The sequence below is a fragment of the Dreissena polymorpha genome, chromosome 3 (assembly GCF_020536995.1).
Source record: "Dreissena polymorpha isolate Duluth1 chromosome 3, UMN_Dpol_1.0, whole genome shotgun sequence".
In the NCBI taxonomy this organism is placed as follows: Eukaryota; Metazoa; Mollusca; class Bivalvia; order Myida; family Dreissenidae; genus Dreissena; species Dreissena polymorpha.
This window is the reverse complement of record NC_068357.1, coordinates 69,497,382-69,523,447: the sequence shown is the minus strand read 5'-3', so window position 1 is coordinate 69,523,447 and position 26,066 is coordinate 69,497,382. Positions and strand designations below refer to the sequence as shown.

General features: G+C 34.5%; 1 protein-coding gene across 1 annotated transcript in view; it reads left to right on the top strand.

Moving 5' to 3' along the window:
- The window catches only part of LOC127872314 (uncharacterized), a 40,566-nt gene extending 14,739 nt beyond the window's left edge, over window positions 1–25,827 (top strand). The window contains exons 5-9 of the mRNA XM_052415643.1: window positions 20,450–20,665; window positions 21,229–21,357; window positions 21,690–21,815; window positions 23,099–23,161; window positions 23,839–25,827. Of these exons, the coding sequence (XP_052271603.1) occupies window positions 20,450–20,665; window positions 21,229–21,357; window positions 21,690–21,815; window positions 23,099–23,161; window positions 23,839–23,990 (686 nt within the window). The 3' untranslated portion in view covers window positions 23,991–25,827. The remainder of the gene's footprint in view (window positions 1–20,449; window positions 20,666–21,228; window positions 21,358–21,689; window positions 21,816–23,098; window positions 23,162–23,838) is intronic.
- The last annotated feature ends 239 nt before the right edge of the window (window positions 25,828–26,066 follow it).

The window sequence follows — 26,066 nt, the reverse complement described above, 5'->3', positions numbered from 1 at the left end:
GATGTCATTCACGTTACAGTTGCTATCTCATCATAAGTAGCCAAAAGTGTTACTTTGTATTTTTGGAGCACGGTCTTTATTGTGGGATAATTTCTAAATGACGGTAATAAATTATTTCAAGCGTTATGCACAGAAATAATTATACAATAAATATTTAAGATGAAAAACAGCACCTATCCAAGGCGTGCGTTTTTATAGACCTTAAGGATAGAAACAGGTCGGCGTAAAAGTGATGAAACTTTTTATTTCAAAATTTTGAAATCAGAAAGTAACAACTTTAAATCATGATTTGAAACTTCCCTTTATTTGTTTATGTTCTGAAACGTTTCATCAATCAATTATTTATGTATTCCTGAGTTTGTACATGTATTATGCCACTCCCCTTGCCTTGCTGTTATAGATGTTTGCAGAAGAAAGATCGAATAAACATACAAACACGAATTTGGCATTACATATTTCTATTCGTATTACAAATTTTTGACCTCCATTTTGATTTGTAACATGAATACATGTACTGCTACTTGAAGTTCAATAGGCAATATGCATTTCTTTTATTGAAATAACTTTCTTGCTTCAATTAACCACCTTCTATTGCTGTTTAACGAATTAAAAAGTATAATTAACTTCGATGTCATATCAGCTATCATATCCCGGGAAAATAAATGCATGACATTGATACAATTAATTGCATACGCAAATTTACATGTGATGGAGATCATTTACATTTTCGCTTCAGTCAGATACCGCTATTTTTATATGTTTTTTGCAATTTCAATTAGATTAAGTAAAAATCCATATGTATTTATCAAACATTTTATCAGTGATACTTATGAGCGATATTTATACCTTAAAATGTTTGATGATATCTGCACGTTAATTTAGTTCAACTTTAAAAAGCAACATGGACGGATATGTTTGTGTGTGATTTTATATAATTGTATATAGTAGGTGATTTTGTATAACTAGATAATATTTAACTTTGAATTTAAAACAAGTTGTCATTGTAATATTTCTGGTTCACTCACACCAGATTTCTCCTTTCATACAATTACATCGTTTTTGTAAATATAATAATTTGATTCCTCTCTGAATTGAAAGGGAAACAATGGAAATTTATCATTTTGTTTTAATTGCGGAATTCCATAGGAAACATGTATGCGTCCCTGAGATGAGTTCTGATTGCCTTTTATTTCGATTTGAACATACTGTACTCTTAATAACAAAGTCACTAGATATCATGCAAAACACAAGCTTGAACAGTGAAACAAAAAAGTGACACAGACGTGTCTACTTATTTCTTCCCGTTGACATGTTAACCCTATCAGCTCCCGCTATCGTCACTGGTAGAAGAGCTTAAGACAGCAAAAGCAAGACTTGTGTTGACCTTGAGGGACTCTCCGGACGAGTTAATCCAACGAGCTGAGAGTATCATACTAGGCAAGATGTGAAGAGGCCTACGAGCGGAAGAAGGCAAAGTACACAGAACTCATGGATCTGCGCAAGCAACAAGGCTGGCGTACTTGGCTATTTCCCGTGACTGGCTGTGGCTGAGTCGAGAGGAGAAGAGTTGGAGGCAAGCAACCAACACACAGTGACTGATCACCACTACTATGGGCCCACCGCTATCAAAATGTTCATGGAATTAAAGGGGGCGAAACATTCTAAGACGGCGGCATCCATGCTGATGGTGTTGGTTGAGGAACAGTCTACAACCAAGCACAGATAGGCTAGACTGTATTCAAACTAAAACAGGCAAGACATAAACTTTATCACAATACCTGAGGAAAGTGTGCACAATTTAGTCTCTCCTAGGACAATACAGGTCACACAGGTGCACTGTTATCTTTAAGTAACGGTGGTCTAATTTCACGTGCATGATTAGTTTGATCTTGCAAGCAAACCTTTCGAACCACTCATGTTTACCGTAAGCTTAAGTATACCTCGGGTAAAATTAGCGAACATGCGATTATTATAGTGATATGTTTTGCTTTCCGCGAGGAAATCGAGTTTCAAACGGACAATATGTTTTCATGGCAAGACAGCATTCTTTTTTTCAAAGTGTTTGTTTGGTGCCTGTACCCCGACTGCATCAAAACTTAGAATTTTTTTTTCAATAAGATGAGATAAGATAAGATAATCTTTATTTATAGCCGATTGCAATATACAATTTACATAGGCTATAAGCCTGTTTTCGACATAATAGATTATCCGGTAAGTAAAAACAAACAAATGACCTGTTAAGAGAAAAAGCATTAAAATATTATTGCATTATATTAACTCATTTTAAGGTACAGTTTCATTATTAAAAGTATTACTAGAGAAAAAGAGCTACACTCATATTTACAATGCTGAATTAAAATTGTATTAAGATCATATCTACAGAATTCTAAGAGAGAAAAACTTGAAGTTAAAAAATTACCTCTTAAATACTTTAAAGTTAAAAATTGGATGTCTATAAGATACCATAAGAGAACTGATTTTGCAGATCAGAGACTTAGGAAAGAACTACTGAAAGTTGCAGTCAGGTTATATTGTGATAGTTAACTATAATTGCATAAGTTGTTGAGAACAAAAATCAAACAACCTAGAAATAGAAATGTAAATAAGTATGTATAGAAAGACAACACCAACACCATCACAGCAGGTAGCTCATAGGTAACAATCATATATAAATTCTTTAGGATACCACGACTCGCATTAGTATTTTTTTAAATTAGAAACCACATTCCGTTGGAGAACAGGAAAAGTACTTTACTAAAGTAATTATGTAACAGTGTTTAGGAAACCACATTCCGTTGGAGAACAGGAAAAGTACTTTACTAAAGTAATTATGTAACAGTATTTAGGAAACCACATTCCGTTGGAGAACAGGAAAAGTACTTTACTAAAGTAATTATGTAACAGTGTTTAGGAAACCACATTCTGTTGGAGAACAGGAAAAGTACTTTACTTAAGTAATTATGTAACAGTGTTTAGATCTACTGTAACGCGTCCTGTCTAACTAGAGCTGTTTTTTGCTTTACAAGTAAAAAAAAGCATACTCGGGGTTACTTTGTGCGTGCAAGCAAGTGAAAACACGACCCATTCGTATGCTTTATTTGACAAAATGTTGGACAATTCATATACCGCCCGTTGATTTTTATAGCCTCAAACATTGATCAGCTGAGTATCTGAGTGTAAAATAAGAGCATCTGACAGAAATGTCAGAAACGTGTGCAATACATAATTATACCAAATTTCGACCATATCGCATACTTTTCTTGGAAAATATGCGGCTTATCATATATTTAATAGTAGCTTCGCTGAAAATGTGAAGTGACAATATAGCTTGCACATCTGAAGTTTGTCATATATAATATAGCAAGCTATCCAACTCCATGATGTGAGCTTGTAACTTAGCTCTTTTGTTGATCTGGGAATGGTCTGGGTTTGGGATCATCGTAGAATCGTCAGGGTTGTCGGGATATGGAAGGCTCGTCACTCTCCGGCCGTATAAAAAAATGCGCCGGGGTCAGGGGCTTTGGATCGTCAATTCTGGTCAATACATGGGTTATTGGTCTATCATTAATCGTAGCCTCAATTTCCGTTACGATAGTTTGTAGTGATTCAAGACTTACTTAAGCACGTCCAAGTGGCTTCTTCATGGAAGTTTTGGTTAGGCCAATCAATCTTTCCCACTATCCGCCATACCACGGTGCTCGTTTCGGTATAAATCTCCATTCTGTGCCCTGGTTACGTAGCGTTTCTTGTAGGGAGGGGGACTTGAACAATCTCTTCACATGAGAAGCTGCTGCCAAATACGTAGTCGCATTGTCAGAAATCATTGTTGTTCGTAACGATTTCAGGCTGCAAAACCTTCGGAATGCGTTGAGGAAAGATTCTTCGGACAGGTTCGGAACCACTTCAAGATGTACAGCGCGTGTACAAGCGCACGTGAACAAACACATCCGGATTTCTCTTTTACGTAAAGGGCTCCAGTGAAGTCTTCACCTGTCACTGTGAAGAGTGGTGCATCATGAACTCTCATCTTTGGAAGTGGGGGCGGATCCGGCGTTCCATAGGATTTTCCAGACGTTTTCAGGCAGGTGGTGCATTTTTTGTAGTACTGATTTAACGCATTGACGTATAGCCGATGTCAAATCTATTTGCCATAGCTAGTATATGTATTTATTTTTAAACTGGTTAAGATTATCAGAGGATAATGGTGTTACACTTTATTTACCTTCCCAAATTACTGTAGAAAACATCTTTAGTTGTCAACTCGGAAAAAGTGTCGTTTCCGATTAAATTTTATAAAATGAGAAAATTTGAAAGACTTGGATTTGCATTTTTATTTACACATACATTGATTTTCATTTGTCATAATTCAAAACATCAGAATATAAAAATTGAAATTGTACAATAAAAACGGAAACCGTCTTTACTCATAGTAAATCCTATCCGTATTTCTTTCGATACTGTTGTTGAATTGGCAAAACAGCCATGTTTATGGCATAGTGTAGTGTTCATTGGTCAAAGCTTTCAAGAAAAGTAGGTCAAAAGTAAAAAAAAAATAAAATGTTAACAAATCTTCTTGACATGAATCTGGAGGCGTTTCCCACATAAAATAGCGCATCTGATTAATTAGATTGCAATGAATCCGATCCATTTGTTTAAAATATTTATTTAATAAAACAAATGCCTACCCTAGTTAATTAGTGTGTAGTGTATTCGACCAATTTAATATAATATTGTTTTGTTTAATTAATAAAACATATGTCGCACCTGATTAATTTTGTTCAATGTATCTTAATTTATATTTCATTTCAATAATAATTTTATATAATACATGCACGTAAAAAACATGGTAACATATAAAACAAGATGATGTTGACATAATTGTAATGAAATTATTGTTTATGATTTAAGGTCAAATGTGATCTCTAAATAAAGCAAAGAATAGTGAATATCCCCTACTCAAAACGTCATTTAACTGCAGCAAACATTTGCATGCTGCAAATCAAAGACAAGACCACCCTGTTGTCATGTGTTGTCTGCGAATAACAGGTGGTTGCCAATTTAATGTAAATAAGCAACAACGAACAAATGTAAGGAAACCAACGAATTTTGAGATACATACAATTTGAAAAATAATGAAAGCAACAATGTTTTAGAAGTATAAAAATTGTTGAAAAAAAATGAACAAAATAATAAGCCAACGACTTTAAGACGCACCGCGACATATATAAAACCGAATATCATTGTCTTTTATGATTCTTGAACGCAGCAGAACATACATTTCTTTCTGCCAGTGTATTAATACAGTTATTTATCAGAATGAAAGACTGAAAGAGTTGGGAGACAGTTGTTAGAGCAGTCAAATTTCAGTATCAGCTTCATTTGTACCAGGAAAAGTTCACCACCATCAAGACTCTGATAAAGCCTAGTAAACAAAAGACGTATATCACATTCTAAGCAGGACAAACAAGTCTTGATGATAAGACTAATACAGGGGTTCAACAGACTGAAAGCGCACATGCAAAGAATATAGAACAGAAGAAAAGAACAGAACAGAATTTAATTACACATAAACTTTACAGTTTCTAGTGTTAAACCAAATGATAATACAAAATACATTAATATAGTAAGTCGTTGTTTTTTCTTACAGAAATATCATAATTTGGTAATGGATGAACTTTACAGATATTTTAGACAAACATGATAACAGTGTGTCTAGCTATATATGGGACTGCTTTAAGATGTCGTTGTATCAATAAAATAAATCAATATCTATGTAAAGAACAAAAAATAATACAATTTGAATCACAGTAAAATGTTAGTAGTACACAGAATACCGAATTGTATTTATACTTGATGTTAATGCAACAACTCCATCAGCATACAATAGTTACACAACATGATCAAAACATAAATCAATATCTTTTTAAAGAACAAAAAATAATACAATTTGAATCACAGTAAAATGTTAGCAGTACACAGAATACCGAATTTTATTTATACTTGATGTTAATGCAACAACTCCATCAGCATACAATAGTTACACAACATGATCAATAAAATAAATCAATATCTTTTTAAAGAACAAAAAATAATACAATTTGAATCACAGTAAAATGTTAGTATTACACAGAATACCGAATTGTATTTATACTTGATGTTAATGCAACAACTCCATCAGCATACAATAGTTACACAACATGATCAATAAAATTAATCAGTATTTTTTTAAATAACAAAACATAATTCAATTTGAATCACAGTTAAATGTTAGTAGTACACAGTATACCAAATTTTATTTATACTTAATGTTAATGCCACAACTACATCAGCATACAATAGTTACATAACATGGTTAAATGCAGCCTATCACTTTATAGCATAAAGTATCATAATGAATTCAGTCTTCAGTTATACATATAACACTACAGTTATACATATAACACAATTATACATTACTATGAGTATAAACTTGGCGAATAGTTAGTGCCTCTGATATGAACTTGCCTAACTTGAACATTTCACTTTTACTTTGTGTGGTTAATAACTGTGTGAGTTTGAACATGCTAGGTCTGACTCTATAATAAGTTTTAATGTATTTTCCTCTGATTTGGACAAATTTGGAGCATTTCAACAGAAAGTGGAATTCTTCTTCCACTTCGTTGCTGTTACATAATTGGCAGAGTCGCATATTTCTTTCCATTCTATCATATCTACCCGTCTGAATTCTAAGGTTATGTGCACATATGCGTATTTTCGTTATCGCCATTCTTAGATTTCTTGACAAAATCGTCTCGAGATATGATTCAAAAGAAAAGGTTGTTTTTAATGATTTATATACAATGAGTACCCTACTATCATCAATATCTCGTTTCCACTCTTGTAGGTATTCGTCGATAACTCTTTGTTTCAACAAAGACAAAAAAAGTTGCCTCATTTATTTGTGAGTTATTAGACCACACATAATTAAATCCGTATTTACATAGTAAGTCCCTGACCTTCTTCCAGTATGGATCGTAATATAATGTTTTCCACTTTTAGTTATTTTAAACCAATATTTTACTATGCGTACATATCTGTTAATATATAACGGGTGTCTACCAAGTTCGCCGTAAACGCCTATATTTGAAGTTGATTTCCTTACACCAAGAACAGCTTTGCAGAATTTAAGGTGCAATTTTCCCAACTCGCTACACTTTGAAAAACCCCATACTTCGCACGAGTATGTAATAATTGAAGAAACAAACGCATCAAACGCATCAAACAACTGTAAAGCTACCTTAGGTGTACACCTATAGTTTTTCAAGTTTGATAGAAATATAATAAGTGCCTTTAGACCCTTACCACGCAGAGTGTTAGTATTGAGCTTAAAGTTCCCTGTATAATTACGTGTTACACCCAGATATATAAAATCGTTTACAATGTCTATGTTTTCGTTACCATATACCCACCGCTCATTACGTTTGATAGCTCCGCGTTTGCGGAAAACAATAATTTGTAGTTTTTGTAATGTTAACTTGCAAACCCTAGGTATTACAATATTCATATAAACGGTCGATAGACTGTTGTATATCTTCCGGCGTTTCACCTATGACAACCATATTGTCTGCAAACAGAAGTAGAATTAAACATATGTCTTGTATATTTATTCCCGCATTATGTCTATTTTGTAAAAACATTTCAAGATCGTCTACGAAAAGAGAAAAAAGTATCGGCGATTTTATCTCCCCCTGCCTTAGCCCGACTGCTATATTAAAATATTCGGAGTATGTGTTGCGATGTCTAACACAACATTTGACTGATTGGTACATACTGCGTATATTGCGCAACATTTTGCCGTCCACATTCGACGTAATTAACTTTAGCCATAATGCATTTAAATATATGGAATCAAAGCAACGTTTCATATCAATAAAACAACAATACAATCGTCTGTTCATATTAACATATTTTTCAATATTTGAATGGAGTATGAAAACTGCATCTATAGTTGACCTGCCTTTTCTAAACCCGAACTGCGCGTCAGATATAACATCATTGTTTTCGCACCATGTCGATATTCGCTGATTGAGTTTACATGTAAACACTTTTGCAAAGTTACTTAATAAGGTGATGCCTCTATAATTACTAGGATCGGATTTATCACCCTTCTTTGTATAGGGATTATAATCCCTTCTGTCCAAGCTAACGGGAATTTTCCTGTATTTAAAATGATGTTAAAAATCGTTGTTATATAACCAGCCAAAATATCGCAGGCTTCTATAAAATATTCGTTTAGCAATTTACCTTAACCAGGCGATTTACATTTCTTTAAGAGGGCAATAGCTTTAACTACTTCGTTATATGTTATTTGGTTATCAAGGTCACCTAACACATTTTCGAAATTTTCGAAGTCATGGTTCGAATTAAATTCTTCTGCATTAGCGTTAAGGGTAAGATTTTCGTCTGAAAACATTTGCTGAAAATGATTTTTAAAATCATTGAGCGACGTATTGCTATTGTAACAAGGTGTATTCTGCGACTTAAAGTACCTCCAAAATTCCTTGTTTTTTTTCCGTTTAAGGTCTTCGAATTGTTTACATCGTTTAAGATTGTATGCTTTGCGTTTATTTTTGTTATCATTTTAAAATTACTTTTTAATTGACACATTTTAACTCTATCCGTATCTAATATACAGGTTGGTACCATCACCATCCTGCCCTTGTGAGGAAGAAGAAAAACAACAGGACATGTTCTCCAGAGGTGTAAGCGGCATGAGCAGGAGAGGAACACACTCTGGCCTAAAGACACATCACTCCAATAGAAGTTATATGGGGACGTGGAGGATCCGAGAAAGACGACATGGCTCATAAATGCGACTGGACTGACAGTGTAGCAGCGAAGGAGAAGAGCTAAGAGTATTTGAATAAAAGGTCAGGCCGAAAGGCCAAAGAGTGAGCTTCGAGAAAATGATGTTTTTCGTTCATCACCATAAAGCAACGGAAGAAGTACCCACGAAAGTCAAGACTTAATTGCCTATAGCAATAAATTAATACGGATAAAACAACTGTGCCATAAACATGAATTTATTCTTCAAACGTATGTATCAAGTTCCGTATACATTTGCAAAATGTGATGGTATATTAATTAGCTAATATAAAACACGTTTTAATCAACAACATGCCAACTAGAAACGCAATACTGGCGCAAAGCGTGCGAGATTTATTAAGTTTAGCAAATGCAGCTGAAGCGTTATTCCAAAAATGACGTCAGAAAGCACAATATAAACAGCCGGGGACAGTTCCTTGTGATACAAGCCATACACCGCTTACCCGACGTTCTAAAAGGTATCATCCCCGTGGACCGTGAGCACTAATTTGATACGTATTTTTTGATGAAGTTTGTTCTAATATTTTGTTTTTGCCAATGATCTTTATTGTTAAAGTTGGTTGTGCTTTGTTGCAAACGCAATATATGCTTTTGTTTAGTTTAGAAATCTTTTTATTATCTAACCACAAATGTTTGTATTACTCGGTAAGTCAGTACGGATATCGTTTTAAAAGACTTGATAGGCTACCGAAATGTGCCAGTCTGCTATAAATAACACAGTAAGACTTCAATTTTCGATCGAAAAGTATTGTGCTTAGATGTTCCATTTATAAGAAACAAAGAGATTTAAAAGACCCGCGTCATGCGAAAATGGGTCTTATGCCATATGCGGCCAGCGTAGCTATAGCCCAACCTGCGCATCTCGCAGTCTGATCAGGAGATACCTAATGAGACCACAAAACCTTCCGTTATTTATATCGGACAGCGCAGCTCGGAAAAGACTACGCAATTGGGCATACTGGACTTGAGCTACGCTAGCCAAAGCGCCATAAGACCTATATCCGCATGACGCAGCGCTGAGAGTAATAATCAAATATTAAAATATCATTAGGCCACGAGAGGTAATATAATATGACATTTTTCCAGTAGTATAAATTTCATTTACGAACATATACGTGTGGTTAAACTATTGTTGCATGTTATAACACACATTTCATGCGTTGATTATGCGACTAACAAGTGAAAAAAAAACAAGAATTTAAAGCCTTTATAACGCTCAAAATCAACGAAAATTTCGTACAATATTTCGTAAAATAAAGTTAAACAATTAAAAATCAGTGTTCCTTATGGCAATAGCCGAAATTCAACGTCAGATGTGGTCTGGTAAAATAGATGTTTGAAGATACAAAATGCTCGTTTTTATTATTGTTAATATTTAATTCCATTTTAATTTCCCGCAACGATATATATTCATACGACACATTAACACTAACATATACATAGACTAATACATTGCAGAAGATTGTACGGTCGTGAAAATATTTCTTATGGGAGGTGGGGGAGAGTAGAGGAGTTACACGTTAATGCGCGGAGGTTGGTTACCGTCAATACAGTTTCACTTTTCGAGAGACACAATAAAGTGCGTAGCAGTTGTACTTGTGATGTTTGTTACAATTTCTTAGATACCTAATATGGCTGGTTAATACCGTGGCATAGAGGTGACATTCACTTTTTTTTTTAAATTGCACTCCTCTTTTTTCTATCTCGTGGCCACGAGTTAGCTAAGTCGGGATCTCGAGATAGCTATGTCGTGGCCACGAGATAGAAAAAAGAGGAGTGCAAAACTAAAAAAAAGAGGAGAGCAATTAAAAAAAGAGCGGTGCAGTAAATAAAGGAAGGGTGCATTAAACAAAAGAGGAGATAATTTCGAGATCTCGAGATCCCGACTTAGCTAACTCGTGGCCAATCAAATACTACCTTGTTCCCTCAAATTAATCAGCCAATGAAAACGTCCCAAAAGCAAGGCTACTATTACTACTATTACTACTGCTGCTGTTCTTGTTGCTGCAGCTACTACTACTACTACTACTACTTCTACTACTACTACTACTTCTACTACTACCACTACTACTATTACTACTATCGCTACTGCTGTTACTGCTCCTCCTCCTCCTACTACTACTACTGCTACTGCTACTGCTGCTGTTGCTAGAAGTAGCAGTAGTAGTAGTAGTAGTAGTAGTAGTAGTAGTAGTAGTAGTAGTAGTAGTAGTAGTAGTAGTAGTAGTAGTAGTCGTCGTCGTAGTAGTAGTAGTAGTCGTCGTCGTCGTCCGTCGGTCGTCGTTCGGTCGTCAGTCGGTCGTTGGTCGGTCCTCCATCGTCCGTCCTCCGGTCGTGGTCCGTCGGTCGTCCGTCGGTCGTCCGTCGGTCGTCCGTCGGCTGTCCGTCGGTCGTCCGTCGGTCGTCTTCCGGTCGTGATCTGTCGGTTGTCCGTCGGTCGTCCATCCGGCGTCGTCCGTCGGTCGTCCCTCGTCCAAACATCGGTCGTTCGTTGGTCGTCCATCAGTCGTCCCTCGGTCGTCGTCCATCGTCCGTCGGTCGGTCGTCGGTCGTCCGTTGGTCGTCCATCAGTCGTCCCTCGTTCGTCCGTCGGTCGTCGTCCATCGTCCGTCGGTCGGTCATCGGTCGTCAGTTGGTCGTCCGTCGTCGTCCGTCGTCGTCGTCGTCGAAGTGGTAGTTGTAGTAGTTGTAGTAGTAGTAGTAAAAGTAGTAGTAGTAGTAGTAGTAGAAGCAGTAGTAGTAGTGAAAGTAGTAGTAGTAGTAGTAGTAGTAGTAGTAGTAGTAGTAGTAGTAGTAGTAGTAGTAGTAGTAGTAGTAGTAGTAGTAGTAGTAACAGCAGCAACAACAACAGCAGCAGTAGTAGTAGTAGTAGTAATAGTAGTACTAATAGTAGTATGTATTGGTTATATCAGAGCCTTGCCTGCTTTGACCAGCTATATATATGCGTACAGAATATTTACACATGTTACGCAAAATTTGATTTGCTGACTAACTCGGGATCTCGAGATAGCGAAAATTCTCTCCTCTTTTGTTTTATGCACTCTGCCTTTATTTACTGCACCGCTCTTTTTTTAATTGCACGCCGCTTTTATTTAGTTTTGCACTCCTCTTTTTTCTATCTCGTGGCCACGACATAGCTAACTCGTGGCCACGAGATAGAAAAAAGAGGAGAGCAATTTAAAAAAAGAGAAGTGAATGTCACCTCTATTCCACCGTAGGTAAAGGTGCACTTTTGTCTTGTTAGCGAAATACAAACCAATATCAGGTGCCGTGAATTCGGTTGCAAATTAGAAGATGTTGTATAATGTTGCTGTTTTCAACTTATTTTAGGCACGTAGGTGTTACATCTTAAAATAAAGCATTATTATTCGATCCATATCTTTAATTGGTCCCAAAAGATAGTGATAATATACTATTGTAATGGAATATCCGTTACATATTAAACATATGTACAGTTGTAATTGTGTATTGTACGTTTTTACAACAAGGTCTTGATTGTAGCCGTCATTTGTGTACGTTGGATGCCGTTTCAGAAGTTGTCTTACGTCATTAATATGCGATGAAGATATAGAATAATATCTTTATGTTTAAGCAAATTTTGATTGAGCGATTGAATAAACTATATGATAATTCACTCAACTAAGGAAATATAGTTGCCAAATTTGTATTTTTGTTTTGATTTAAGATTGAATGTCTTTAACAATCTAAATGACTGATAACCATAGAAAAAGCAAAAAATCGCCAATGAAAAGATGAAAAGTTGACACGCACAATTTCAAATGTATTATATCATTATTTAAATAGTTTTTTTCATTATGCGAATCTGATATCTGTAAATGTGTGTAGATTAATGTTGTTTGGGCTTATATTTCATGTAACACTTGTATCATATGTGTATTTATTATAAATATATCAATAAATAGCATTTGTTGTAGAACTAAAACAAAATATTCAGCTGTATAACGTTTTACAAATCCAATGCGTATCATACGTATACGGTACTTAGATTGTTATAATTAAATTGTAATACGATATTATGCGAAATTTGACAAATTTAGAAAAATGGTTATAGAGCATGTTTTAAAAATGGTTATCAAATGTGTAAACTTCTTATTCTCGTATTTTACTGTAGGTGGCTGCACATGGGACACGTACGGCAAATGCCCCGAAATTATATCAAATGAATGGTTAATTAACTTTTGCGAAAATCATTTCACGGACAAGACAACGATCAAGAGCGAACACAATACATCTTGCTACTAGCTCAGTTATTACGGCTGTTGAATTTATGCCAGATACTGACCTGTCTAAATCTAATTATGTATTAGGGACAAATAAGAGTTAAGCAATGATAAGTACAACGTTGATATTTTGGTATCCTAAAAATGACGATTGATGTAAATATAAATTTACCATTATCAATTTATGTATTTATCATTTCAAAATCCATGCATATGCCCGCCTTTACAAAACATTGGCCAAAAATATTCTTCAATGGGGTAAACATGTTTAGTATCACGCGAGCGTATACATGCAGACATCGCACAAGGCTTTATTCGATTATAAATGTGTTATCAATCAATCAATGTCGATTAGCGCTTTATTTTCCAATAATAATCTTAATGCAACACCAGTTGTTCACAGTCTTTGTTCGGTTGCAAAATTAACAATACCTTTTATAAAAGTATGATATTTATAGGTCAACGCATCCGAAATTTCAATTCAACATCGGCATGCGAGCTAGATTGATATCACTTTATTCAGGATGCAGAGTTCATTATGATATACTATTATATTAAAACACGCCCAGATCCTATATAAAATTATACATTGTATTTATTACCGCACTAAAATCTTTTTTCTGTATAGAGGTAGCATATGATTAACATTGTGTGGCACGCCCGGCCTCTTGTCTTTTAAAAAAAAAATCAGTAGATACATCGTAATTTTTAAATACGAACATTCATTTTTTGTAGACCGTGGTAGAATAATTTGCCATTTGTATGAAGTTTAACAAAGAATGCCAATGGGAACTTTACTTTAACGATTGAACATATATGAAGTTACAAAATGAGATTAATTTATGTACTCTCCGTCGAATAAATCGATAATGTAAGTCATGTTGACTTTCATAAAATAATATCATTTAATTTTCCTTAAAAATATTTTAATGGTAAGCATGCACTAAACTTGGCCCTGTAATATGAACCGGTTTGGTATCCCAATAATTTGACACAGCCTTTAAATGATACATTTAAAAATGGTTTAAATGTGTATTTTGGCGCTAATTCAACATGACCTCTCTTTAAAAGATATTAAGGATCTTGTAAAACGCGGTCTATAATCAATAACGTATGGCATACATTATTTCATATTTTACAATAGATTCAAAGGGTATGGTGCATGAACGAAAACGATACATCAAGGTGGTTATTTAAATGGGTTGCCTGCGCTCAATACACCGTAACAAAGTAAAATTCATCAAAAGTCAAAAGTACCTCGTTAAATATGTGCTTATTATTGGCATCTGCCTTAAGTATGCAAAAGGACCATTACCCTTTGGGCTACTGAAACTTGTATTCATTCCGAGAACGATTTGAGATCGGATGTAATATTTCTTTTTTTAAACTTGTATGCACACAGAATGTATTAGGATTCCAGTCATTCACTCTGCACGGGTGTACGTTAGGTTTCCGGTATATTAAGTATGAAAAAGACTATTCGCCTGTATGTAACGAAAAGGGATGTCTACTAGGCATATTTGATGGTGTAGATTGTTTGTATTCTGTATCATTTCATTTTTTTACTGTATAAGTGGCCAATAATACTTTGATACAACACACCTATTTGTTAGTTTCCAATTATTAAATGAACGCTTAATCAAAGTTCTTTGAAGCATAAATTATCGCAAAAATCAAGGTCAAAAGTCAGCTTACACAACTACGCAGACAACTATAATTATACAAATAATTGCATACTTGCCGTGTTTACATGTAACAACGGCGTAAATTCATAACCTTGAAATTATTGGTTTATTAATAGAATACAAGTCAGACAATACCAACGGATCGATGGCAAATGAGTATAAATATAGTGATATTTCCCAAAAGTTTCATGACGCAACTGAATATCTTTTAACAAAAGGAAGATTATATCAAGGTTATGTGGAATTCCAGGTATGGTTTGTTACGCAATCCCAATGTATGTCGATGTATATAAATATAAAGGTATTAGAGTAGATTATCATTTAAATTTGATCATTTATATCCAATATTTCAATGTGTTTAGAACGAAAACGGATCATACAATTATGAACTGTGCACGAGTTACGATGAAGGTCTCAGAAGTGCCACTGATGACTCTGTCGCTGGCAGTTTTGGCTGGTAAGTTTGCGTTTATAATATAAAATAACTGAAGCACAAACTCGTATAACCATTTGGGGTTCTCGTTGAAAATCGTTTACAGTCGAATTAATCTAAATAAGATAAGTCGGAAATCGTAATATTATCTAACCACAAACGTTTGCACTACTCGGTAAGTCGGTATGGAAATCGTTTATGAAAGACTCGATAGGCTACCGAAATGTGTCAGTTTGCTATAAATAACACAGTTAGACTTTAATTTTCTATCGAAAATGTTTGTGCTTAGATTTTCCATTTATAAGGAACATAGAGATTTTTAAAGACCCGCGTCATGCGAAAATGTGTCTTATGCCATATGCGTCCAGCTTAGCTAAAGCCCAACCCGCGCATCTCGCAGTCTGGTGAGTAGATTCCTAATCAGGCCACGAAACCATGCGTTATTTATATGGGACAGCGCAGCTCTGACAAGACTGCGCAAGTGAGCAGACTGGGCTTGAGCTACGCTAGCCAAAGCGCAATAAGACCTATGTTCGCATGACGCGGCGCTGAGACTCAGTGTTTCTCAAATATTAAATATATACGTGAGGTCACATATGACATTTTTCCAGTAGTATGAATTTCATTTACGAACATGTACGTGTGGTTTTAATATTCTTGCACTATCTAACACACATTTCGTGCGTTGATTATGCGACTAACAGGTGACAAAAACAAGCAATTAAACATTTTTAAATTAAATTATTATTTTAAAACGTTTTTTTTCTTCTAAATTTATTTCTTCGCAGACAGTTTTACATCGTTTCAACACTGACCTTGCTTGCTCTGTTCCTCAGTTAATCATGAAATAAACATTTTTATTAGACACTTAATAATTGAATTAATACATTATGTCCTGTTGGTTTGTGGCCATAGGCTAAATCATGATTTCTGCGTTATCTGCGGCAAAGTTATTTTTGGGAAACATACAATATCAATTTAAGAATTTTTTATACGACTCATATAATATAAAAGTACTCATTTGAATCTTGTAACGCTAATAAAATCTGTATTTCATCACTGATATTACTAAAAAAATAAATTGTGACCATATAGCGTTTAACACAATAATATATCAATCTCCTTCAAATGGGAGAATAATGAAAAAGCAATACTGAAGAAAATAAATTTCAGAACCAAGCTCCGCGAAGTTAAAACACCAAATCATCGTTATGCATCTCAGTAAGAAGGTGCACATCAGGATTTAAACTTCCCGATTACATAGATTTTATGTATATGCATATTAACTTAAATTCCAGTCTAAAATTTAAAAATGAAAACTGTAGTTGATGTATTAAAACATTTCGCAATCCGTGTATGTTATAAGGCAGCCTGAACGCGAATTTATAACCTAATACACATATGGGCAATTGTTAGAATTTTGAGTTATATTTTACTTTTTTATTATTACAATGACTCCACCCTCGACATCTGTTGTAAAAACGAATCATGAATAATTCGCACATCGCCCCTTTTTAAGTATCTTCAGTACTTCTCGAGCAATTGCACATCCAGTTTTACGGAAGGCGGATTGACGGAAAAACGGACGAGCATTTATGAAGTGTCTTAATTGAGAACTTTATTACTTATCATAACTAGCAGTATTTTGCCTCCATGAACACGCATGCGAGGTTTTGAGGCTTTTATATGTATTTATCTGGAAAGATGGACAGATAAACGGACGGACAGGAATGACAGACGGAGGGTAATCTCCAGGCTCTCTCAGTGTAATAGGGATCAGTCTTACTAAGGGAACACAACGGAAGCTTTGATAATATTTACATTATACTTAGATTAATTGATTTTTTTTAAATAAAATTTTCATTCTTTTTCGTTTTTATTAGCTTTTGTTTTCGGAGAAAACCCGAGGTATTGTCATAGCCTCCTAGTCGTCCGCCGTCCGTCGTCGTGCTAAATCCTTTACATTGGCTCTAAAATTAAAGTGCTTCCACCTACAACTTTGAAACTTCATATGTACATGCACCTTGGTGCGTTCTACACGCCACACCCATTTTTGGGTCACTAGGTCAAAGGTCAATGTCACTGTGACCTCTAATATAAAACTTTAACTTTGCCTCTAACATCAAAGTGCTTCCACCTACAACTTTGAAACTTCATATGTACATGCACCTTGATGTCTTCTACACGCCACTTCCATTTTTGGGTCATTAGGTCAAAGGTTAAGGTCACTGTGACCTTTAATATAAAACTTTAACTTTGCCTCTAACATCACAGTGCTTCCACCTACATCTTTGAAACTTCATATGAACATGCACCTTGATGTGTTCTACACGCCACACCCATTTTTGGGTCACTAGGTCAAAGGTCAATGTCACTGTGACCTCTAATATAAAACTTTAACTATGCCTCTAACATCATAGTGCTTCCACCTACAACTTTGAAACTTCATATGTGCATGCACCTTGATGACTTCTACACGCCACACCCATTTTTGGGTCAAAGGTCAATGTCACTGTTACCTCTAATATAAAACTTCTGACAAGCTTTCATTTATTCAAAACTGCACCGCAGCCGAGCGTTGGCACCCGCTATGCGGTGCTCTTATTTAACTCGATATAGCTTGTAAAGCTCTAGTATTTGCCGTGTATCATTGTTGTTCACACATATCTGAACACATTCAGGTTGATTACAAATGCCGTAAAACAAGGACTACAATAAATCTCCAAAGGATATCTGTGTGATACAAAGTATTAATTTATTTCGATTTAACTTTTGGATTCAATATATGACATGCATGTCAAGTGACGCATTCCAATTGATTTCGGCTTGTATAAGAGCCCGACGACACAATCGATGTACATAATGCATTGTACATAACCCTGCTTAAAACATATTCTTATTAAAAAATACCAAGCTTGTTAATTGTTGAATCAAATGACATTCGTATTTAGGGCATTCATATTGCTCAGTCATTAACTGATAGTGCGGAACCGTGGTCTGACACGATACACAATGTGGAAGATTCGGTATCGGATTATCACCAATTGAACGACGTTTAAGCCTTTTTAGACTGTTAGATGTTTTAGAATTATAAGTATGACTTGTAAAGGTTTATATCTCAAGCAATTACGAACAATATAGATTTAAAGCAATTATTGGTTTAAGTTATTTGGAGCTGTGCTTACCGGTGTGTTTACTTCCATTAACGTTTAATTGGGAACCCAACAAAGTCACTTGATCTTGCACCTTGATTTATAATTACCTGGATCACTTCGATCCAATATTTCCGTGTGAAATTAACAAAAAAAACATCATCAATACGTTTCACTTTTCGAGAGACACAATGGAGTGCTTAGCAGTTGTACTCGTGACGTTTGTTGTAACTTTAAATACCTAATGTGGCTGGTTGATGTGCACCTTTGTCTTGTTAGAGTGATACAAACCAGTATCAGGTGCCATGAATCCCAGTCATCGCGTAAAAGAAATAGAACCATATATGAAGGGAAATGTTATATGCTTCATAAATAAAATAAACATAAACTCATGTAAGCATTGGGTTTGTCATTGTTTAATCTAATTTTATACCAATATATCTATGAAAAATAGTGCATTTAAAAATCGTATTGCCTTTTGGTTTGAATAAATGATATGGGCAACAATTTTATATTTCTATCAAACGTAGCCAACCATCGATGAATATAGCCATAATTTTAATGAAATATTATGACTATATTTTAACATGTGTAAAAAAGGTACACATTCAGAGTTTTTTTTCATGAAAGTAATAACTCAATCGTTAGAAGCATCGGACGGCAAGTTGTAAAAAATTATTTTCTATGTATACTAAATAAAAGCAATCGGCTGGTCGGATTACCATAAGCATATTTTGACATTATTTACATATAATTATAGCAAATTATAGCAAATTATAACGCTATAGTATTTTGTGTTTAGTCCAATATTGAATGGTGACCATAATTTGTTTTCGATTATATTCTTGGGATTGGGGGAGATAATCATCTGATATGATATCATGATGAGTCTTAAAACAGTATAATGTGAAAAGAAATATTGTGACGTAAACCTACTTTTTTCGTATTGTTTGTTTGGTATCCCATATTATAAGGCACAACCACATATTGTATCGATTGTAATTGATTATATTAAAACCCTCACAGGGTTAAATGATCATATCATTTGCAATCTATATTTGTTGCTACAAATATTACCTACGCATTTTCTTCGTACATATATACGATGCCTAGTTCCAGATACGCAACCGTACGCAATTTTACGTCGTTTTTTAAACATAGAATGGTTCAATTCCATTGCTTGACTAAGCTATGGATCGATTGTTCATTAAAAGATGTAGTATAATGTTGTTGTTTTCAACTTATTTTAGGCACGTAGATGTTACATCTTAAAATAAAGCATTATCATTCGATCCATACCTTTAATTGGTCCCAAACAATTGTGAAAATATACTATTGTAATGGAATATCCGTTACATATGTTAAAAATAATTATGTACAGTTATAATTGTATATTGTACGTTTTTACAACAAGGTCACGTATTGTAGCCTTCATTTGTGTACGTTATAAGCCATTTCAGTAGTTGTCTCACGTGATTTTTATGCGATGAAGATACAGAATAATATTTTTATGTTTAAATAAGCAAATTTTGTTTGAGCGATTGAATAAACTATCTGATAATTCATTCAACTAAGGACATACGGCGCCAAATTTGTATTTTTGTTTTGTTTTAAGGTTTAATGTTTTAAACATTCTAAATGCCTGATAACGATAGAAAAGCAGAAAATCGCCAATTTAAACTTGACACGCACATTTTCAAACGTATTAATCATAATTTAAATAGTTGTATTCATTATGCGAATCAGATATCTGAAAGTGTGTGTAGATTAATGGTGTTTGGGCTTTTAATTCATGTTACACTTGTATCATATGTGTATTTGTTATAAATATATCAATAAATAGCATTAGTTGTAGAACTAAAACAAAATATTCAGCTGTATAACGTTTTACAAATCCAATGCGTATCATATGTATACGGTACGTAGATTGTGCATATATATAATTTATGTATATAATTTAATTGTAATACGATATTAGAGTAAAATTTGACAAATTTAGAGAAATGGTTACAATGCATGTTTTAAAAATGGTAATCGAATGTGTCAACTTCTTATTCTCGTATTTTACTGTAGGTGGCTGCACATGGTTCACGTACAGCAACTGCCCTGAATGGGATGCTTGTTCTAGGCCTTGCGGTGGTGGGATTCAATATCGCGTATGTAGATCCTGCTTTTGGGAATGGACAAAAACATTTTATCAAGGATGTATTGGATTTTGTTATAACGGAGGCATTTTTTGGAATTCACAATGCGTATGTCGGGCTTGGAGGTCAGGTCGCTGCTGTGAAGGTGGGTGCAACCATAGAGAACGAAATCTAATAGAGTCGTGTTCTGAGAAAACTGGACATAATGCATGTGCGTAAAGTGTCTTCCCAGATTAGCCTGTGCAGTCCGCACAGGCTAATCAGGGACGACACTTTCCGCTTAAACTGGATTTTCGGTAAGGAGGGAATTTATTGAAACTAAAAATACCATAAAAGCGGAAAGTGTCGTCCCTGATTAGCCTGTGCGGACTGCACAGGCTAATCTGGGCCGACATTTTACGCACAAGCATTATGCCCAGTTTTCTCAGAACACGACTCAATAGATGAATTACGTCATTCGCGTCATGCTTACTCTGCAATATTTAAAATACGTTTTAAAGAGTGCTTTTAGAATGGATAAAATATTTCATTTCGGCTCCGTAGGAAATATTTGATAAACTTTTGGTAGCATGCACAGAGAAGATCGTCTGACGAACCACATTTAATAAATCAGAATCGTGTAGCTTTAAATTGTCAAAATACAATTAGCTTGAAGACACATTTTAATAAATCAATATTGATAAGTGTTTAATATGTTTTCAAATACAGACTGTAAGCACGTTGTCATTGACAACTGTCTGCCGGGACATCAAGAATGCGGTGGGTCGCCAGATGGTATAAGATGCACGCAATGCCAAACCGGCTACCATCCAGCCGGATACGGTCTAGGCTGTAAAGGTAACGTAAAATTTATAAAATATGTAGTACATTCAAAACTCGTTTTAACACAATGATTTAACGCATGATAACATTGTATCAGTTCTAATAATAACATAGTGTGTTTTGTTCCTCAAAACCCTACTTTTTTAAGAAATAAATTTATTTACCGTAAAATGTTCGAAAGCGTTTGGTGCAGATGAAACATAGAGTTTACTTTACACTTAAAACTCACGTGCTGCACGTCATCTATTTATTCTACATTCATCATCAGCAACAGATCAATACAAATATACGATGTATTATTCCCACATCATTGTTATGTGACCGATTTTAATTCTGAGATATTTCAGCCTGTGGTAACTATACCGTTAACCATTGTCTTCCCGGAAAAACTGAATGCAGTGGCTCTTCTTCCGATGTTATCAAATGCTTGGAATGTGAGGGCGGGTATGTCAGTGATGGCACACGATGCATTGGTATGTCTATATTGTCTATAAAATAATATAAAATATACTATACTATAATATAATTATAATATAAAGTAATACTCTTTGATAACAATATGCGAGATACACGTTATATACGCGCCTGTCGCTTAGGCACTATACTCTGATGAAAAAAATCCCCAAAACCCTACTCGCCTCATAAAACAAGTGATTGAAAATCCTTACTCGCCATTAGTACAGCTCTACGTTCCCATACATATTTCATTGCTTGCTTCCAATTACAAGGCATAATGTGTTTCTGATAAATTTAAAATGATAATGATCTGTAAATGTTCTTTGTTATTGTAAAGTAAACTTTATAAAAGAACGTGAAATTGCACACATTATCTATGACAAAATAACCAACTTTCATTTTGATTTAAACTTTACGAAGGACAGGAAGTTTTCGTTTGCATAATTTGCTAGCAAACGATGGTTGTTTTGAAGCAGTTTCATCCCTTGCTTTGTGGAAAATGAGTTGTGTTTTTTTAAAAACATGCTGCAAATGGTTCAAACAATTCCGCCCCACACCATTGCTTGGGTATCTCTTGATAGTTGTTAATAGACACTCCTGAATAGGACTGCTCTAATAATGTTGTAGTTTGACATTTTCTTTGTTTAATTTTGTGTGTTTTTTTCCAAGTGTTTAGTGTATTTTTTTGAATGTTTTTTGTTGCATTGTATTTTGTTAAATTGGAAAATGCATTCACTCGGTCGGAATAGCCTTAGTTTTAAACTATTTATAAGCTCGATTGCATCGAAAGCTGATGGCTTACTGAAACGTTCTCGAGTCCGTTTCCTGGGACCAAGAACCAGTACTTCGTGTCTTTTGTGCAGATATAAAAACGCTCCCACAGTGGGAAACGAGCCCGTGACAACCCGGTCGCTAGGCGGACACCATATCAACTACGCAAAGGCAACCACGGAATAGCATTAGACGACTCAAGCGCGCTCGACAGCTTTGCTTATTCAACATTGCGAGCGGTCGAGTAGCATTTAACCCATTTATGCCTAGTGGACTCTCTCATCCTTCTTAATTGGATCAATTTATTTCCAAAATTAGGGATGTCTAGTATATTTATTTCTATATTTAGAATATTTCTAACAGAAATTCCTTTAAACAAACAGCGCAGACCCTGATGATACGCCGCATCTACGCTGTTTGCCAAGGCTTTTTTTCTAGACGCTAGGCATCAATGTGTTAATAGCCCTGGTGTAGTAATTGGATACGAAGTATTTTGTAAAGTGTGTCATTTATTTTTATGATTTTATAGAGATCACTGACAATGGAAAAACGACGGAACTTGCGACTACGAAAAATGACACAAACGTAACAGGTAAGATTAAACTGTACTCTTTCCTATTCAGATGTTGTATTATGTGTATACATAATTGAATTAGTAATATCACACAACACACATACTTATTAAAACATATAACCTGAAAATACACGAAATTATATATATATATATATATATATATATATATATATATATATATATATATTATAGTTCTTAAACGCACTAATTCTAAGCATAAATGACTGTTAAACTCTGTGAAATGACTGGTTTCAAAGATTGCATATGGGTTAATCTCTGGAGTTCGTGTGAAATTGTATTTATTTGATGAATTCTTAAATGAATTAAACTATTGTAACACTATGCCAAACTGTGTCGCCTTACCAATTTGTTTTCCATATTATTGTAAAAATGTGCTCATGTATGTTTCCTAACTAGAAACATACATGTCACGTGATTTAGAATAACCTTACCTTTAAAGATTACTACATTAAGTCATTTTGAGCAAATTTGATATGTTCTTCTTACTACAAAAAGGTGTATTGTACAAACCAAAGATATAAACATATGGCTTACGTAAGTAGAAACAACGCCAGTTTACGTATGTTTATATAACAATTATAGTGTGTATATTCAATTCAATCCAAATTTGAATTTTCTAACATGGCGTAGTTTTGAGAAACATCTCTAACTTGCTCTTGTATCATTTTTGACAGATGATGACGACGACTACGACGATAAAGTTGCCCTCGCTGTAACAATTGTAATCCCCATAATCAGCGTTATTACGTTTTTCACAATCGTAGTATGTTGCTTGTGTGACGGATGTTATGGTTACAAATGCCGCAAAAAATATTGCGACTCTTAAATATGTTAAAAAACCATGTGATGCGCAATCGAGTTTAAAGGCATCCAACGCAGTAAATTGAGGAAATGACTAGAATATGTGGTCGGTATTTCCGTCAATCAATTATTGAAGTAATTAATGTGTTTCTGTTTAATTCGTTCGTTCATTTGTTTGTTCGGTCGTTCATTCATTCAAACATTTATTATTTTATCTTATTTATTAAATGTTCTTCCACACGAGAAACACATGTGTAAAATGTGTGAAAGGTGTACAATTCTCAGGTCGTGTAGCATTCATATGTGTTGAGATTATTTTAGCTAATATGTATATGCTCATATCAAAATGGCGGGCCCATTTGTGTCCAATGAAACTCATGTTCACATGCATTGTTTTAATATTATGCACTTGATAGTTGATACTTTAACACATGTATTAAAACTTTAATGTATGCACACGTGTCGTTACGCGTGAAATTTCTATCGTTATTAAATACAGATATTAAGTGCGGAGACATTATCTCGTGTGAAACAATAATACTCATCATATCCAGCTTTATTGTGCTTATATCAATCGTTATATGCTGCTTGTATGACGGTGGTTATTGTAACCATTGCTGCAAAAGCAAATAGCCGAAAACAAACTAGCGAAATAGCAGCTGCGAAATGCGACCCTCGAATATATTCAAATACCTTTGACGCGCAATCGGGTTTAGGGCCCATTTATGCCTAGTGGACTCTCACATCCTTCTAAATTGGATCAATTTATTTCCAAAATTAGGGATGTCTAGTATATTTATTTCTATATTTAGAATATTTCTTACAGAAATTCCTTTCAACAAACAGCGCAGACCCTGATAAGACGCCGCATCATGCGGCGTCTCATCTGGGTCTACGCTGTTTGCCAAGGCCTTTTTTCTAGACGCTAGGCATAAATGGGTTGAAAGGCATTCAACGCAGTTAAGTGATGACATGAACAAAATGTTAGGTCGGTATTTTCGTTAATCAATAATTGCATTAATTATTGTGTTGTTGTTTTGTTCGTTCGTATGTTTGTGCGTTCATTCATTCATTAAATCATTTTTTTTATATTTGTACTTTTTATTTAAATTTCACAAGAGAACAGCAAATGTGTAAAATTTGTGAAATGTGTTAAAGTCATAACTCTTGTAGGACACATATTTGTTGAGATTATTTTAGCTATGCATTATATGATGGCGGGACCATTTGTGTCTAATGCAGCTCATATTCACATGCATTGTTTTATTTTAATATTGTGCACACTATAACTTATGCATGTCTTATATTTGATACTTCAACACATGTATAAACTGAGAACCATAACGTGTGTAGGTCTCATGGTAAATGAAATTGCGATGGTCATTGAATAAAGATGTTAAGTGTACAATATTTTTTTGTGTTTCACCCGTTATATGATCCGGCAGTATGTGATAAGAGTAAACAAATTTGATCGTCTACATAAAAGTACATATGTTATTTTATTGAAAATTGATTGATCATTTTTAGATTTTACCAAATGTAAGTAGTGATTCCGATTGTATGTATATTTAAAGAATCAGCAAATTAAGTTTTCCATGGCTGATTACAAACGTTATGTTTATTTTTTAAGAGAATGTGTTTTTGTGTTTTGTGTCAGCGGCAAGATTTCATGCATGCTGGTATTTAAATTATAAACATGATTGTTATAATGTTGCCATCAACTCCATCCTTGGAATAGATTGAGTACTTGGGTGATAGATATATTTAGTGTTGCAAACTTCACAGCACTAATAATTATGTTGATTGTTTCATGAACTCACACTTACAAAAACAATACTCCCACTTCGTTTTCAGTTTTATTGTGTAACCTGGAAAATTAAAATAAGTACACCACAACTACACCATGTTTACTCAATTTTAAGTACATTAGATGCAGGTTTCTTCATTTGTTGGCATTCAAGAGCATCATATACTTCATACTTACTGTAAAATATTTCACTGTACCAATGAAATGTGTTGTATTGGAGCAACTTTAGTGCATACACAGGAACTTGTAAATATTTGTATCTGAATGTCATTTAGTAGTAGAATTATTTTAAAT